The sequence below is a fragment of the Spodoptera frugiperda genome, chromosome 26 (genome assembly GCF_023101765.2).
Source record: "Spodoptera frugiperda isolate SF20-4 chromosome 26, AGI-APGP_CSIRO_Sfru_2.0, whole genome shotgun sequence".
Lineage (NCBI taxonomy): Eukaryota > Metazoa > Arthropoda > Insecta > Lepidoptera > Noctuidae > Spodoptera > Spodoptera frugiperda.
Window position 1 is genome coordinate 11,838,057 of NC_064237.1, and position 18,194 is coordinate 11,856,250.

Sequence of the window (18,194 nt, forward strand, 5' to 3'; positions counted from 1 at the left end):
TATCCGTGTTAATTCGCATGCAAACTTCATATGTGCGATGCAGGATATTTGTGACGTCATCCGTTGATTTGCTCGTCGATAGTCTATGTGCGACTTCTGTCATCTGTCACTTGTCAATGTGTCGCCACATTACCATATACTGGGCACAATTCTAGCCACGGTGCAACTACTGAGAAATTTTCGAAAAAAGCCCAGTAATACTTCGCCCGACCCGGGAATCGAACCCGAGGCCCCTTGCCCGGCAGTCGCAAGTTTGCAACCACTCGGTCAACGAAGCAGTCAATCACTTAAATTATTGTACAGTATAAAGACCTCTTTATACAACAGTAACTACACTTAATACCTATGTGATATTACGTGATTGTCATGGTGTTCCGGAGGTTTAAGACGTCAGCTTCTGTTCTGTGAGTGCGGGTTCGAAACCTACCATCAGCAAGTACCAATGTGACCTTTTTCGAGTTATATGTACTTTCTAAGATTATTTAGACACCACTGACAAACTGTGAAGGAAAACGTCGTAAGGAAACTTGGACTTATAATTTCTAATTATAATCATTGAGCAAGCGTGGTGATTAATGTTCATTAGTTACTGCTACGGGCAAACACTACAGCCACAGGCAGCTAATATTTAGAAATACAAAAATTCACTCATAATCATATTTTGTTTGGTCAACAACATATTTGACACACACTTCAATAAATGGACATGAAATATTTATTATTTTCAATTCGAACCTGGAGATTCAATTCCGGAGATTAACGAATTTAAACAAATATTTAAACAACATTTTAGTATAGATAACATCAACCACCATGTTATGTTTATCATCAATCATTACACTTGCATTTCCACTTTAACAAAGACCATCTGACTTCCTTCTTTTTAACCAACCCATACACTTAATTTTTAGATATTTTATTTACAATGTTACAATCAATATTGTTACAATCAATTTGTATGGGATATGTAATGGGAGTGAACCTATTGCGGCATATTGGGTACCGTTCCAGACTCCGTGTTACGACTGATTTTTTTTCTAAAAACCTTACCCGACTCGGGAATCGAAACCAAGGCCCCTTGTTCGGCAGTCTCAATTGCGACCACTCGACCAACGTGGCAATCTAAAATTAATTAATTAATAAACGGCTAAAATTAACACTTTAAAAATATTCTCTGCATTTACGTCGTGGCAGAATGTCTCAGTTACCTTTGCCAACTTTGATGCACAATAAAAAAATTGGCAAACGCGGGTAAATCTAAAAAAGGAACACAAAATGTCAAATATAAAAGTTTAGTTGTAACCGCACAAATGTATTTATTTAATATAATATAATTATTTCATTTAAAAACTAAGAAAAAGTTAATAATTAATGTGTAATTTCTGTGTTTATTTACAATGAATAGATCAATGTTTGGTAAGAAAACTGTGAGTATGACTATTTTTTATTATGTGAACCATTTTAGTCTTCACATCGCGTCGACTCGTCTGGCTATTTTTTTAATATTGACGCGTAATTGCTTAAGTGTTATTTTGTAGCTTATCTGTATCAATACTAATACTTGTTTTACATTATTCGAATACGAATTCCAGATTCATTAAGATTTGAAAATTAGATTTCGTCGTTATTTTTTGTAGAAATGGATTGTTTTAACGTGTTTATACTATAAGTACGTATATGTATTTCTATAACTACATATTAGAACTTTGATGAGTAATTTTTCACCATTATATAAGGTTTTTTACTTAACTTAGCTTTTAACCAAGGACTTTGTCCGTGCTGAAACGAAAAGATTAAGAGGTACATTTACCTAAACGACAAACTTATGGTATTTATAATTTACGTTGATAATTGATAATAATTATTAGTAATAAAGTTAGGACGTATCACAATACAAAAGTGGCCTCACCGAGTCTTTTAGATTTACGATGTAACTTGAAATAAACAGAACTAAAGGTATCATTATTCTTTATTTACGGAATACCTAACACTGCTAATCCATAAATGGTTAATTCAAAGGTTAGACCTGCCCTTGATCTTTATTTCACACATAAATGGGTTAAATGAATAATTTACTAGCACACGTTTCCAATGACTCAGAGAATGTGTGAAACTGTACCCTATACGACGGCAAAATTTAAATATTTGTCATGAATTTTTAATTGACGCCGTCTTTTAACAGTTTTTGCTTGTTATACCAGGAATAACGATCTCCAGATCCAAATAAATAAACTTAAAATTCTACACACATACATAAAAACGTCTAATTAGTTAACACCTTTTTTAATTAGAAACCTACCTCTGCACACACAATTAGTTCATAGCAATTCTAAATGGAAGCAAAAGTTTTTCATCAATAACTTTGTTTTTTAGTTGCAACACGTAGTATTTATTAATATGATAAATATTTTCGCTACAAAACATAAATGTTTTGAAAAAAAACGTTCAGTACATAAATGCTGGCACGTAGGTAATATTAAAGGCCCCTATTACGTATGATTGCGGCAAAATGATTGCCATTAGTGATGTGTGAAATGGAAAAGAACATAGTCACGTGACCTGGGGATCCTTGCGAGGCGATACAGTGGGACTTTATACATCGCCACCCATTGACTTTGAAATTTTGAACTTTTTCACAAAGACACCATGTGTAGCGTCATTTATCAAGTTCTAATTAAACGTATCGTAAACAGGTGACGGCTGGAGTTCAATGGTTACATAAATATGCACGTTTTATGACTTAACACCTACGGCAACAGCTGTCTTAAGGTTTACGTCAAAGGACATGCCGCCAGTATCAATATTTAACTGCTAACTGTTACCTATGTATGTGTAGAGGAAGTAATAATTAACTGTTAAAATTGCAATCATTTGCCAAAGGTTATTTTTGAGTCGTGAGTTGTAGTTATTAATGTATCATCCACGATTATTTCGATTGACTTGGCTAAACTGTCGTTGTTTTGACAGTTTAATTCATATCAATTGGCTACAGGTTACAGCTTGTTAACCGACTTCATTTAGGAGGTGATAAAGTGATAATTTAATTTCAGTTTAATGTTAAAGAATTTTTATATAAAAGGAATAATGCGTATCTAAGTCAGAACTAAGTACGTATGTATTAATTCACAACTAACTTATATCTACACTCTTACATACTAATATGAGAAAATACTGGTATTTTATTTCTAACACAATCAAATATCGTTACCATGAGATAAACATCTGTGGTCATAAACAGATTTGTAATTGGATAATCTAAACATTAAAAATGTTTACACTAGGACAACAAAAATATAACTATGAAGAGTAATAAGACACAATAATACTTAAAGTAATCAAACATGCTTTGTACCTTTCTACTTCCCATTTGAATATAACAGTTTATTTACATTATATTGTTCTAGAGCACACTCAACACAATCAAATATGTATAGAATAACAGTCGCAAGACGTACATTATAATAACTAAATACTATATATTTCGCTATAACTTCCAGACCAGCCAAATTGTATGATAATCTATAATATAAAAAAGTCGGGTTTTCCTTCCTGACGCTATAACTCCAGAACGCACGAACCGATTTCCACGGTTTTGCATCCGTGGAAAGGTCTCGGGCTCCATGAGGTTTATAGCAAAGAAAATTTAAAAGAAAAGCAGGAAAACAGGGAAAATCATTTGTGGCGAAACGGAGTTTGCCGGGTTTGCTAGTAGTTACCTCCAATAACATATCTGCCACTTTACACGTACACTTTGCAGACAAAGTGATATATGTATATGATGCCTGACTATGTAACTATGTATACATATGCACATAGTCGACGTAAACAAGTATGTTTGTTATATAGCTTAGATCTAATAATTCGGTTTATTTCGGATACAAGAAACAAAACAAAAATAAATTATCTAAAGGCTAATTACCCCCCTTGCCAAACCTGCATTCCCGAACAACCCTTAAATTCCTAACCCCCAAAAGGCCGGCAACGCATTTTTTACGCCTCTGGTGTTTCAAGTGTCCATGGGCGGCGACGATTGCTTACCATGAGATGATATGTCTGCTCATTTACCGGCTTATGCCATAAAAAAATCTAAAGAAGAATAAAAACCCAGATTGGATTAAAATCATTCATGAACAATATAATAGACCTGTAAGAGGTCACAACCACGCTATTAGTTTTTGCCAAAACCATAACCCCAGCAGCCTGCAGCAGAACACAATTTTGTATAGCAGGGCGTGTGAATAAGTGATTCGACTTTCATGTCATGTAAATTTTTATACGATAATGTTTTCTCGAGAATTTTGTAAGAATTGTGACGTCATAGACTATTTCAGACCTATATTTGATCGAAAGTCTAACTAAAGTAACGATGATCTTCCAGGTATTTGCAAAAGATACACCTACATTTAATTTTGATCCATGGTCTAAAGTAAACATGATCTTCATGGTATTTGCAAAACATAATTATGATGATTAATTTATTTTTACACGTTTTATGCAACTGTAGCAAATTATTTATTACAGCTTTAAAGCAGAGAGTAATATGTATTTTTATTGTAGATATTCTGTGTCTTTATCTCAAATATGTGTTACAGCAGTTATTGATACACTGCTGTTTTAAGTTGGTTATGTGATTTTAACTTAAACTTTTTTAATTTAATTCACATATTGACTTGTTGAAATCGAAAACTTTCAGGACTGTTGTTGTTTGTTTGAACCTTAGAGTATTTGGACTTGGACTATGTTTTATTTAAATTTACATAATTATATGTACAAAAATTTTACTGACCAACATGAAACCTGTAACCTGTGCTTATACTACAAAAAATATCTCACCAACGGTCTCATATAAAAATTTCATAAAATTATAAAAATATACAAATTTCGAGCATTTAAAATCTGATTTTATTCGGAACCCGAGTCCACCAAGACTATCGTACTTGGCCTAATCGTTTAGCAACAAAACATAAAAATTGATAAATAATAATGGAATAACGTACCTCGGCCTAACAATGCTGTGCACATGAATGCTCATATTCTGAGAAGCTTAGCTTAGCCACTGCGCACATTCCCAGAAATCGAGCGATCGTCCGCGGAAAACGCATTACCTATTCCATGTATGTTTTACACCATTTCTCAGTATTTCGAGTAATGTTACTAGAAAACTAGTTATGTTTCGCAGTAGCGCTCTCGAGGTGCTCGCTATAAAAACATTTTGTTTACAGTTGAATGGGCAGCGACCTCGGGTGGATAGGTTCATAGTACCAAGGGAACAATTTCCGGAGCTGTGCAGGAAGATTCGATGGGGTACCACGGATAATGACACTGATGACGTCTGGGTAAGTCCTGGTCCATTGGCAAGCAGAAGACAGAAGGACAATTACGTGTTAACCTTGATTTTCTCTTATTAGTCTGATATTTATATGATTTCTTGCCATAAGCTATATACTATGCACAGTGTACAAAAGAATCGAATATTACTTTACAATTATAGTATTATAGTATAAATAAAATTTGTTAAACTAGTGTTAAAAGTAAGCCCTTTTCCTTTCAGCTATATTTATAATGTTTCAGTTAATACATACATATAAAATAACATACAAACAAAAGTTTATATACATATGTATTTCGTATGTTAAACGCACGCATAGCGCAGTGAGCTTTTTATCTGCGTAGAGTGGGGACTCAGCAGACTCAGCAGGGGTGCTGAGACAAATGGAACGGAAACAATTATCACCTTGCTGCTCCAGTGGATTCATGAAAATCTATTTTTTATGGATTTTTTAATCCAAATTCTGACATGTCTTTGAAGAGGAACTATGTATCTTTAGGATTTTTTTAAAGTAGGAGAAGAGAGGGAAGGAAATTTGCGTGTTTTTACTTATTGTAGGCTGAAAGGTTTCGACAGGGCTCCATGAGGAGGAGGAGGAGGTTCTTTAGGGTCAAAAAAAAAGGCTGAAGGGTTTACTTAATTGCCTTGTTAATTGATTGGTCACAAGCATGATCGTTGAGCAAGGGATCTCTGTTCGTTGTCGGGTAGGGTTTTGGATTTTCAAAAACTCTCAGAATAACACAGAGTCTGGAATAAGAGTGATGAAGGAGTATGAAAATTAAAAATTTATTCAGTCCGTCAATAAGGCATTGAAAAATGAAAAAATATTAGACACATATTTTATTTATTTTGTCATATAAGATAACAATACTGAGATAAAACGAATCAAAGTCACACACACTACAATTTATCCAATGAATCTCTTTATTCGTAAGTACCTTTAGTTAAGCATCAAAGGGTGTACCTAACCATTGACATTACAAATTCGACTTTATATTCACTGTTACAGTATTCAAAATACCTTCAGCAGAAGAAATACGCGAGTTATTTAGACGAGGCTTTCGGCCTGGAGCCGATGAAGACGGAACCATCACAGGCTGATGATGACGAGGCCGTGCAGCTGTGGCCTTGCATTCCTAGGAAGAGGAGATACCTGTCTTCTGCTGACAGCATCCTAGATCTGCCCAGTTATAGCTACGCTGCATGTAAGGAAGTCTGAATAAAAATATTATTGTACTTATTTTTTTGGTGGATATCTAGAGATGATTTAAGAAAGGCCGCTGGATGCTGGTCGCTTCCAACCAGACTATCTGGAAAAACCATTGGGGGAGACCTACATATAGGGTGTAAACTTAACGCTCCCAAACAAGTGATGGTAACAAACGAGTTTTATTTTTAATGAATTAAGGAATTCAATGTCTATTCTATGTAATAATAGAAGTAATCAAACTGTTTTACGAGGAACTCGACTAGTTTCAAGCCATACTAGAGATTGTTGCGTCGTGTGTCGCGGAATGCTGCTCATGAATATAAGCCTCTAACATGGCTTGAAACTAGTCGAGTTCCTCATCAAACAGTTACGTGAGTTAACCGACAACATAATAAGTAATTTAGTATGTCTCACTATAATAAAACTTTACGTACTTTGTTAATACAACATTAATTTTTATTTATTTATGTTTTTGTTGCTGTTAGTTCCCGAGTTGCTCGACTGGTCGAACGACAATATCTTGGTGGCAGCGCTGGGCAGGAACTACCACAAGTGGTCGTGGCGGACACAGAGCCTCATCAGCCAAGGAGTCACGGACTACGAGATACATTGCTGCAAGTTCGACCCCCAGGGGAAACTGCTTATTGTTAGTATCATATTATTAAATAACGTGGTAGTAATAAAGTAGGGAGATTTGTCCTTTTGTCATTTTTGGACAATCACGATTACTGAATTAAAATTGTATTGATCGATTGGTTTATTTATGGTCGGCCTTGAATTTTAAACCAAACTAATCATTTTTTTAATACAAAAAGCTACTTTCGATTTTTGCTAATCTCAGCACGAAATATACAAAGAATTATGAGCGATATGTAGTATTGTAGTAATAGCTCGCCTTTTTTCTTCATACAGGCGAAAAGTGAATACTACTTTATAATAAGAATTATTGACTGTAAAACTACAACTAATTGTGTGACAAGGGCACGGACTAGAGACCGTGGAGAGCATACTATTTTAATTTTAAAAAAACAGTAACATCTAACTGCCCATATTATCTAATTATTACAATAATTGGTAAATAGGTTTTTGGTTATTTACCAAAAACCAGTCGATGTCATATGTTATGCAACGGACCACCGTCGAAGTTACCGGCAAATTCGACCTATGTTTTTATATCCATTCCTATGTTTATACATTAGACTAAATTAACATTCAAACTTTGAAAAAACAACCTTATCACTATGAACATAGATGCTATAAGAGTTATAAGTCGTGTAATGAGTTGTAATAATTGTTGGTAAGGGTTAAAAACAGGTATCATTGGTGTCAATTAGTGTGATGAATACTGGCCAGATAACTGTTAGTTGAGAGGTTAAAACATTAATTATCTTCTTGTTTGACCTCGTAATGATTCATGACTATATAGTATGTTAACTAACAAAGGGCGTTCCTGTTAACCCGCAATAGTATAGCATCCATACATGCTAAAAAAAATATTACCATTAAAAAAAAACAATTTAATTTTTTTAAATATTAAAGTATTCATCAAAAATTTTAAATCGATACGTAAAAGAAACACTCTGTGCATGCGTAGTTGAAGGAAGGCAACGTTGCAATTAATTGCTTATTTTTCTATGCTGATATTCTTATTTTAATCTATTAATGATATAGATTAACAAGTTTAAAGGAACGCCCTCTATTAGTTAACATACTGTATAATATATTATAGGGCAATTCTATTTTTAACAAATTGTTAGTTATGGTTGAAAAGTTGTGCGTTACACCAGAAAAACATAACGAGTTTAAAAAAAATTGTCGCTTTTTCTCTCGTATCGTTAGAAAAATTACTTCCCATCATGCAATATTCATTACGTGAGAAAATCAAACGTATTTTTCTGCACGATGTAGGTAGATTCAAATTTGTATGTTCGTCCTATAAATAAATAAAGACAAAAAACGCATTTTCCTATCATTAAGATCGAGTATATTTTCATTAAGAATATGTCGTTTTGAAGCCGAGACACATTCAAGGATGTAACAAGGCTATTGATTCTCAGTCCAAATCAATAAAAAAAATGGAAGGCAATTTTTTTTATAAAATTCCGAAATCCGTTAGTGAGAACTACGCCTATCACATTTCGAACGTTATGTAACTAGCTTAAAACGCGGCATTACATACACAAACTCAAACACGTACCTATTTAATATTATTACCAATTCCATTATTACAAACCTTTTTTTGACGGATTATTCTGAAATACTGGCAAACTTAAATAATTTATTATAGCCGTGTTTTTACCTATTGACCAGAAACCTTATTTTAAATCGAACATTTATGACTACTGTGACATGCCCCGAGTTTTGTTGTGGTTTCAAAACTACATAATATTATATAGTATATTTTCATTAACTTTTATTACTTGAGACTTGTGACAATAACAAATGTTTTAAAGTTAAATATCTTTATTCACAGCTGGGTACTGGTTTGAAGTCTGTGGAGGTCCACGACAACGCACAGAGTAAGTGCATCGAGCGCGGGCTGTGCTCGTGCATGGATGCCAAGCCGCCATACTGCTCCATCACAGCCGTGGACTGGAGCCCCACTGGAAACTCCTTTGTCACGTAAGTCTTAGTAATATTATATGTTGTATAGGAGAATTTTTGTGATGATGTATAGAATAGGCTTGTTTCCTACTAGTCAAAATCAATACTTTTTTCGATACATCAAAAACTATGTATATTTTCTGTGAATTTTGTATGAAATACTTTATTATGACGTCATACGTTTTAGACTTATTTCTAGAAATTTAGCTAGAAAAAATCGAAAATTAAGTAGTTAATCAAAGGACATCGGGCGTTTTTTACCCGATTTTTTAAAAGTCGCGAACATAAACCAAAATATTTTTAAATGATAGTGTTTGCAATCATATTTAATATTGTGTAGTTATTTTGATTAACAATAATGGGAAAATGGAAATAATTAGTAAAATGAAAATGATATTTTAAGTTGACTATTTTTCCTAATTACTAAACGACCGCTCAGTAAGTTAAAATATCACTCCGTGGTATTTTTATAAACCCAATCAGACTAAATCCGTCAAGTTGATGTGCATATTTCGTTCTCACTCTCGCCCATAGTCCTAAAACTGGTATACATATGTTGCGCTCGCGCAGGTAGCTAGCTTATCTTACTACATCGCAGTCCTTCGTCATCATCATCGCAGTCCTTCGCCAAAAGTTAAGAGAAAAATATGTTGTTTTAATTATTTTTGATTCCCTTTTTCCTCTTCAATTATTGCCCAAAAACATTTATAAATATTTTTTAAATGTCCAATTTCTCCTTATTGCCACGACCCACAGATATGGGAACTATACCATTGTGAACTAGATTTAATTGCCTATCCACCGTACCTAATTTTATTTTTGTTCGCCGTAGGTAAGTGTCCCATACAAAAATGCCCGATGTTCTTTATGAATGAGAGTGATTATTTTTGAATATTTTATTGTATTGAAAAGTTGTAATAATTTATTTTTGACCCAGTCATCATCCGTATTGTGTATGTTTGTTACCCATTCATGTGAAAACAAGTCAATTTGACTGCACTGTTGGAGCGGTGGCTGGGCAACTGGTTGCCTTGTGTGAGTGAAATTACCATTCTCCTTCGGCCTCCCCCTCCCCCTTAATCGCCAATCCCCGAATCCTCAAATCCCTAAACCTCAAAATTCCGGCAACGCACTTATAACCCCTCGGTCTTCTCGTTTATCGGCTATAACATAATCACGCTGCTAACTGCTGCTGATTAGAATTACACAGTGCATGAATATTTTATTTCCTATAATTTATGTGCCTGATGTTGTTATTGTACCAAATAAATATTTTTTTCTTCCTTCTTTACGTGAGTTTCCACTCCCACCAGGGGCTGTTCCCAGGGCATGCTGAGCGCGTTCTCCCGCAGCAGTCAGCCCATCAGCTGGTGCCAGGCGCACCACAACGCGATCCTCATCGTGCGCGTGTCGCCGGACGCGCGCTACGTCACCGCGGCCGCCGTCAATGACGACCTCGTCTGCGTCTTCTCCTGGCCTAGTCTTCAGCCTGTTTCCACTTTAAAGTCTGACTGGACTATTAAGGTAGAAGATTTCTTGTTCTATTCTTTTTTTAAGATAGCGCTATGATAAAATATGGTGGGGTAAATTTTTTTGTTTAATAATGTCTAACTTTCTGTAAATAAGTGAACTTTGAAATTAATGTAATTGCAGCTCAATAAAATATCTATTTTTAATTTTTTACACATCCGTGTCAGCCAACTTTCCATAATGTTCGTTAAATGCGAAGTGTGTCCACGACTTTCATTACGCAAAACGTTTTCTTACATTTTCAAAGGCCAATCCATAACCCGTAATGTGCCGGAACGCAGATCTAGACACAATGTATTTTCTATTGTATCTTATACAAATACCGGCTATAAGCGGTTAATGTCACTTCAAATATGTGTAACTCTGCTTACCTTCTCGAGGTTAAAAAAATCACTGTTTATAGCTTTTTTTTTTTTTGAAAGTTGAAGATATGGTTTATGTAACATACCAATGTGTTATAAAGTTTATTTAATGCTATAATAACTATCATTCAGGCATTAACCTGGCACCCATGGCGCAGCGCACTGCTCGGTATCGGCGCGGTGTCGTCCAACCTGCAGACGCGCGTGGCTCTGTGGGACGCGCCGACCGGCAAGCTGCGCAAGCGCACGCTCAGTAGGAACCAATACTGCCTCGACGCCATGCTGTTCAGCAAGAAGACTGGCGAGCTTGTGCTTAGCCTCTGGAATACTTTTGAAGGTAACTTCGAAGATAGTATGCAAATCTATATAAAACGCATATTATTATCAAATTTGTGCATGTAACTTTGGATAATTCCACATAGATACGTGGATTATTACGTTACTGAGATAAGTAATGTAGGCAATTTTTTATTTGGTCACTTTTGAATTAAACTTCGATACCACGTGAATTGGCAAAAAATTCAAAATTGACTACATTTTGCACTATCCTGGATAAATTAGGATCTTTAGAGACTCATTGAAATTGATGTAAACTCAGTCACCAGCTTCTGTATGCAACTGTGACTTCGGCTACGTGACATCTGAAAATTTCCCTTTTATTTTGAGGGGGGAAAATCATCCAATGGCTTCTCCCGCCTTAGGCAAGGCGAGAGGGAGTGTCAGACTCTTACTGACTAAAAACCACCCCGTTCCTTCTCCTTGAAAATTTCCCTAAATGCGTTATTAGATAGGGAAAGATTTTATTTTTCTTTTTTCCCACAGACAGGGGGTCATTACCCCCAAAGCCTTGCTCCCAGCTGGTGGTGCTGAGTGACCCGGAGACGATGGTAGACCAGTGGGGGGAGGGCCGGCACGGACTCGACCGCGTCAGGACCATGGTCTTCAGCCCCGACGGGACCAAACTTGGTAAGTTACAAAATCACATCACTTAATTAATTGAATATTTTAAAGGGGCAAACGAGCAGACGATTCTCTTGATAGTAAACAATCGGTGTCTGTAGACACCCACAACTCCAGAGGAGTTACGTATAACCGGCTGTTGGGAATTTGTGGAAAACCCCGTTTTGGCCTCTGATGAATATATTAGCCTACTTTTGAAAACTTTGGGAGAAAAACTCTACAGGTATCAAGTCACACTGGGATTCATATTCATGAGTAGCGTGCGCGACGTAACATTCAACTACACAATTCCAGACTCCGTGCTAATACTGAGAAATTTTAGAAAACCCGAAAAGCACACTGTATTACTTTGCCCGACCCGGGGATCGAACCCGAGAGCAGTCTCTGTGTGCAGACTTGCGACCACCCACAGTTTTTTATTTACTTATTTTCTGCTTTTATCTAATTTGCTTCCACAGCCACAGCGACTGCAGATGAAGACCTGATCATCTGGAACTTTCTCCCCGAAGACAAGAGGAAACGGAAGAAGTCCTGCAAGAGATTCTCCGCGATACCAGTGTTCCTAGACAAGACCTGCAGCGGTGTCTCCTTGCGCTGAAACGTGTTATTTATTAAATTATTGCAAATTTTATTATTATTATTAAAATGTTTATTTAAAATTTTATTTAACTATAAATAAATAAGTGATTATGCTTTGTATCAATATTTTTTTATTCTTAGGAATAGGAGAGGAAATTTCGTTTTATAAATAAACCTAAATCCTTAAACTGAAAACCAAAAAATAACTATTACTTATTGTACGGAGTTAATTGGTGCCATACCTAAATTATAAGCAGACGAAAGAATTCGAACAAGACTTTTTAATAATATGACATATGTAGGTATATTCATAGAAACATTAAAACTAAGTTGACACTTCCTAAGAAAATTACAGTATATTTTATTAATGAATCAATTACAATTTTAACAGCCGTGTTTGGAGAAAAGAATAAATTATAATGTAAGTACGGGGAATGTGAAAAATTCAATGTTCTTTTGTTTTTATTTTAATGGTCGTTATTTTATCTTACACTCGAGCTATACAAAACCAGTTTATCATGGCTTCGCATTGTGTGATCTGTCCTTACATTCGACGGTCATTTTATACTGGTTTTGCATAGCTTCATGTGTAACCGTCAGTGGTATGTGCATTTTGTTGTGCTGCCAGAACTGCTAATGAAGTCATTATCATCTAAGAGACTGAAGTTAATAGGACATACTTGTAGTACTTAGAATTCGTACGAATCTACATCTTGGAATGAACACCTAGCTTCACTGACGGACAGACTGACGGACACATTCTCTTTTGACTTATTAAAAGTGCCTATAAGTATGGTTCAGTTAAAATAAATGCTTCGAATTTCATTTAGATGAGCGCAAAATACACCAAAACGGACATTGGGACAAACTGACCCGGTCATGATATTTGGACTGACGAATGATAGTCAATTAAGTATAATAAGCTATGTAATTGTAGTATGTATTACCTACTTACTGCGGGGCAAGGGGTCTTGGATTCGATTTGCTGGTCGAGCGAAGTATTACTGGGCGATTATCAGTTTTTCAAAAAAATCTCAGTAGTAGCACGGTGTTTGAAATTATGCCAAATATATGGCAATAGGCTCCTCCACATGGGACTTACAACATAAATGGTGAAAAGTGGGTGTACATTACTCTGCCTACCCCTTCGGAGATTAAAGGCGTGACGATGTACCTATTAAAAATACAAAAATATACATGGAGAAGCCTTTTATAAAGGAAAAAAGTAACACAATAAACATCTTTGAAAATAACAGCCAGGCAAAGCCGGGATGGGTAACTAGTTACAAGTAAAGACCAAAATAGCCCAACGATCTCATTAACAAATGGCCTCAGACCCCATTCCGCTAAGTACCCATTTTGATGAAACTTTCAATGGAAACACAACGGGAGCCGACATAATTATGTATTTTCTTAAAACTAATGTAATATACAACGATTAACACAATGCCATCGACAAAAGCGTAAAAATGTCAGCCGTTTATTTAACTCTTAGTTAAAATACTTTTCCTTTCCTTTTGTTAAAGGACGAGGAACTCGAGAGCAAATTTTAAACATCCGGCTCATCATAGAAAAATGCTACGAGTTTAACATCCCGATCTTCATGTGCTTTGTGGACTACAGAAAGGCATTCGACTGTGTCGACTGGGAAGAACTTTGGAAGGTGCTAGCGGAAACCGGCGTACCCATCCACCTCGTTTCGCTGATCCGCAACCTGTATGAGACCGGTTATGGCACGGTCACGATAGGGAATACGACGTCGAGCTGCTTCAAATTCCACAAGGGCGTTCGCCAAGGCTGCGTAATCTCTCCAATCCTCTTCAACATCTACGGGGAATACATCATGCGCAAAACCTTAGAGGATTGGGAAGGTGGCGTTAAAATAAACGGTGTTAAAATATCCAACCTACGGTACGCAGATGACACCACCTTGTTCGCGTCGTCTGAAGCAGAAATGGCGGATCTGCTAAATCGCCTGGAAACCACCAGTTTGGAAATGGGTCTTGACATAAACAAATCCAAGACCAAACTCATGGTGATAGACCGTTTTGCATCCATCCAGCGCACGAACATCCTGCAAGAATACGAGTCCGTGAACCAATTCCAGTACCTGGGCTCCATGGTAACCAATAAGGGAAACAGCGAGCCGGAGATAAGAAGACGCATTGGCATGGCCAAATCAGCAATGACAGAACTAAACAAAGTCTGGAGAGACAGAAACATAACAAATAGAACCAAAGTACACCTCGTTCGCACTCTTGTCTTTCCCATTGCCCTCTACGGTGTCGAGACGTGGACAATCAAGGCGGCTGACAGAAAGAGAATCGACGCCTTTGAAATGTGGTGTTGGCGCCGCATGCTGAGAATACCATGGACAGCCCACCGTACAAACGTCTCGATACTAAAACAGCTGAAGCTGGAAAAGACACAGCGTCTGTCTGCGACCTGCCTGCGACGCATAATGCAATACTTTGGCCACGTTGCACGCAGGGATGGTAACAACTTAGAGCGTCTGATAGTAACGGGGAAGGTGGAGGGAAAAAGGCCTAGAGGAAGAAGCCCCAATCGGTGGTCGGACCAAATCTCCAAACAGCTTGAGATGCCTATCAGCGCTGCTCTTCACCAAGCAACGGAACGCAACCGATGGAGGCAGCTGGTCGAAGAAATCAAACGGAGTCACGATCCTCAGCAGTGAGGGAATCGACTACAGAGAGAGAAAATACTTTGTCAATAGGTTAGATGACTAATTTTTATTTTAATGTCCGTCTTGTAGATTATTTAAAAATATTAGACACATATTTTTTATTTTCTTACGGAAACGAATACTTTTAAAGATATATTGATTTGAAATATCGCGTGACGTCACTCCCACGTACGTTTTATACGTAGAAATGACCTGTCCATTTCTTTTTTGGATTAGTATGGATTGTCATGACTGCCTCGTTGGTCGAGTGGTCGCAAGAGCGACTACCAGACAACGGATCTCAGGTTCGATTCCCGGGTCGGGCAAAGTATTACTGGGCTTTTTTTTGGTTTTTAGAAAATGTCTCAGTTGTAAGACTTATAACACAATTATGAAGAAAACGGGATTTACATTGTATAGCGGCATTAGGTGCCATAATATGTATGTAACTCTGCCTACGCCTTCGAGGATAAAAGGCGTGACGTTACTTATGTATATTATCGATATAGGGTCTATCAAATATCGACCCAGAGAATTTAGATTAAGATCGTTTATTAATTTCGTCCGCTTCAACATCACAAACAGACAGACATCACTAATAAATAGTTGACTTATGAAAGAAGTTTCGCGCACCATCGCCTCTGAGACGCACATCGTTATAATTGTACATAGCTAATAGATATGTAGGTCAAAACGGTAACTTTGTGCGCATGCGCCGCGATCTGATTGCCGTCATTTTCATATTAGCATCACATTTTTTGGTTTCTTAGGGGTTAGCGGGAGTCTTGGAAAACCATTTATGCATTTTAAGTGATGATGGGACTTAAAACTGTTGTGAAGTTTGGATGAAAATGTCTTATTAAATAAAAATATGTGTTTTTAGAAGTAACAAACTGGAGAAAAAATATCAAACAAACCTATTTTCTGTAATAAATCTAAGATTTGGAAAGAAAATAAAAACATTATAGAAATGATAGACATACAGATAATTTTACGGTCGTAAAAAAATGATTAAATTAGTATTAATGAACTCAGTGTTGATCTTAATTATAGCGAAGATCCAATAGACCGATAAGTGACAACGTAAACTTTGACTGAGAAACATAGCTGTATAGTGTATAAGCAGAATTATAAATAAATAAATAAAATTACAATAACTTCTAGGACGGAAGTTTTAAACAAAGCGCTTTCTTGCAGAGAAAATCATTATAAATTCAGCTCAGATCTCACCTGTTCAACAAACAAACACATCTACATACACACACCTCGTAATATACAAACTTCTGATGAAGTTACAACCAGCAAAATATTCACGAATAACGGCCACTGTCACACCGTACATTGTAGACACAATGGCACGCGTGCTACCCACTGATTTACAGTCCGATTGAATACTTATACGGTGTGAACGCCGCCCAACCTAACCTTATATTTATGTGGATAGAAGTTAGTGGTATGTGTAAATAAAGTATCTATGCATTGTAAATATTCTGAGCCGTGTCAGAATTAGTTATTCAAAGAATTCTGACTTCAGAGTGAGGTCCTGAATTAGAGATCTTCTGTTTAAGGTTCGTGATTATGCTCAAAATGGTGGTGGTACTATGAAGAATACTCGTTACTAAGCTTCTAGCTGTACCTAACACTTGGATGGAATCTAGGAACTAGAATAAATTAGTAAAGACTCCATTTCAATTCTAACACCTTCATCGTCAACTACTATAAGTTTTTACTCACTAGGTATTCTACCCGGTACGTAAATAACCAAGTATAATTAATTATACATTAATCAATACCTATCTATTTGTATATACTTATATATAAGGAAGTCATGTTAGTTACACTATTATATTTTATAACTCAAGAACGGCTTGATGCATTTGGGTTAAAAATTGGGGAGGTCATTTCGAACCAGGAAATGGATGAAGAATTATTTTTCCCAATTCCCGAAAATCCTATGAAACGGAAATAAACAGGATTGCGCATACCAAATCGTAGGCGGAAGCTTTTTTAAGGTGGGAAAATCATCCAATGACTCTCTCGCCTTCAGCAAGGCGAGAAGGAGTGTCAGACATTTACTGACTAAAAACCACCGCGTTGTTACTCTTGCTTTTCGAACCGAAGCCTCGGTATCACGCTAGGCAGTCCGCAGCTCTGGGTACGAAACTAGGTAAGATACCTTAAAGAGGTAGTTGTTATATGTTTTTAGACATTAACAAAAATCTTATTAAAGTTCACAAAGAAAAAATCAAAATAGAAAAACATTCAGAAACCAATTTCCCAATCGATATAAAATGCAAAATTTACTTCCATAAGCTATTAATGTCCGTCGGGATGGTCAATAAATTGTTCGCGAAGCATTCTCCCGCGTCAAATGTAGCGTTAGACAATGAAACACATAAAATATATATTTACGCCGACTTTACTATCACATGAATAAAGTTATCTTCAATTTACGAGAACACACACATAAGAGGGTTTAGTCAGAGTCCGGTGAAATGGCCTAAACGGTTTATTTTATTAGATTAGGCATTTAAACAGTGGCAAGGTATACAAAAGCTGATAATATATTTTTAATGGTTAAGTTATCTTTGCATTTCGAAATATTTTTTGAAGTTTTTCTGTCCAAACCTAGATTTTTTTATTTTTGAAACTGATTAATTTAAAATATAATAGTTTTATTATAGTTTATAATAGTTTTAATGTTAAATAATCCATATGTTAAAAAAATAATATTAACAAAACGCGTTTTGAAAAAAATATAATATTGATTTTCAAGCAAGATGTAAGTATTGTATCGTAGATTCCTTTACAAAAACCCGACCCGAGACAAATATCGATATTATCTTCTAAACCAAAGATATTGATTTCAAACAAAATTTAAAATCATTCGCCCAAAACAAATAACTAAATACAAAAAAACTAATACTAAAATCGTAC

General features: G+C 36.0%; 1 protein-coding gene across 1 annotated transcript; it reads left to right on the top strand.

The window, feature by feature from the left end:
• The first annotated feature begins 1,263 nt into the window (after nt 1-1,263).
• On the top strand, nt 1,264-12,683 carry LOC118264430 (protein cortex). Its single transcript, XM_035576928.2, has 9 exons — nt 1,264-1,427; nt 5,223-5,336; nt 6,339-6,534; nt 7,025-7,185; nt 9,013-9,161; nt 10,457-10,667; nt 11,168-11,372; nt 11,858-12,001; nt 12,454-12,683. Exons 1-9 carry the CDS (start codon nt 1,398-1,400, stop codon nt 12,591-12,593), a joined length of 1,350 nt encoding a protein of 449 aa, XP_035432821.1. The 5' UTR covers nt 1,264-1,397; the 3' UTR covers nt 12,594-12,683.
• Nucleotides 12,684-18,194: the final 5,511 nt, after the last annotated feature.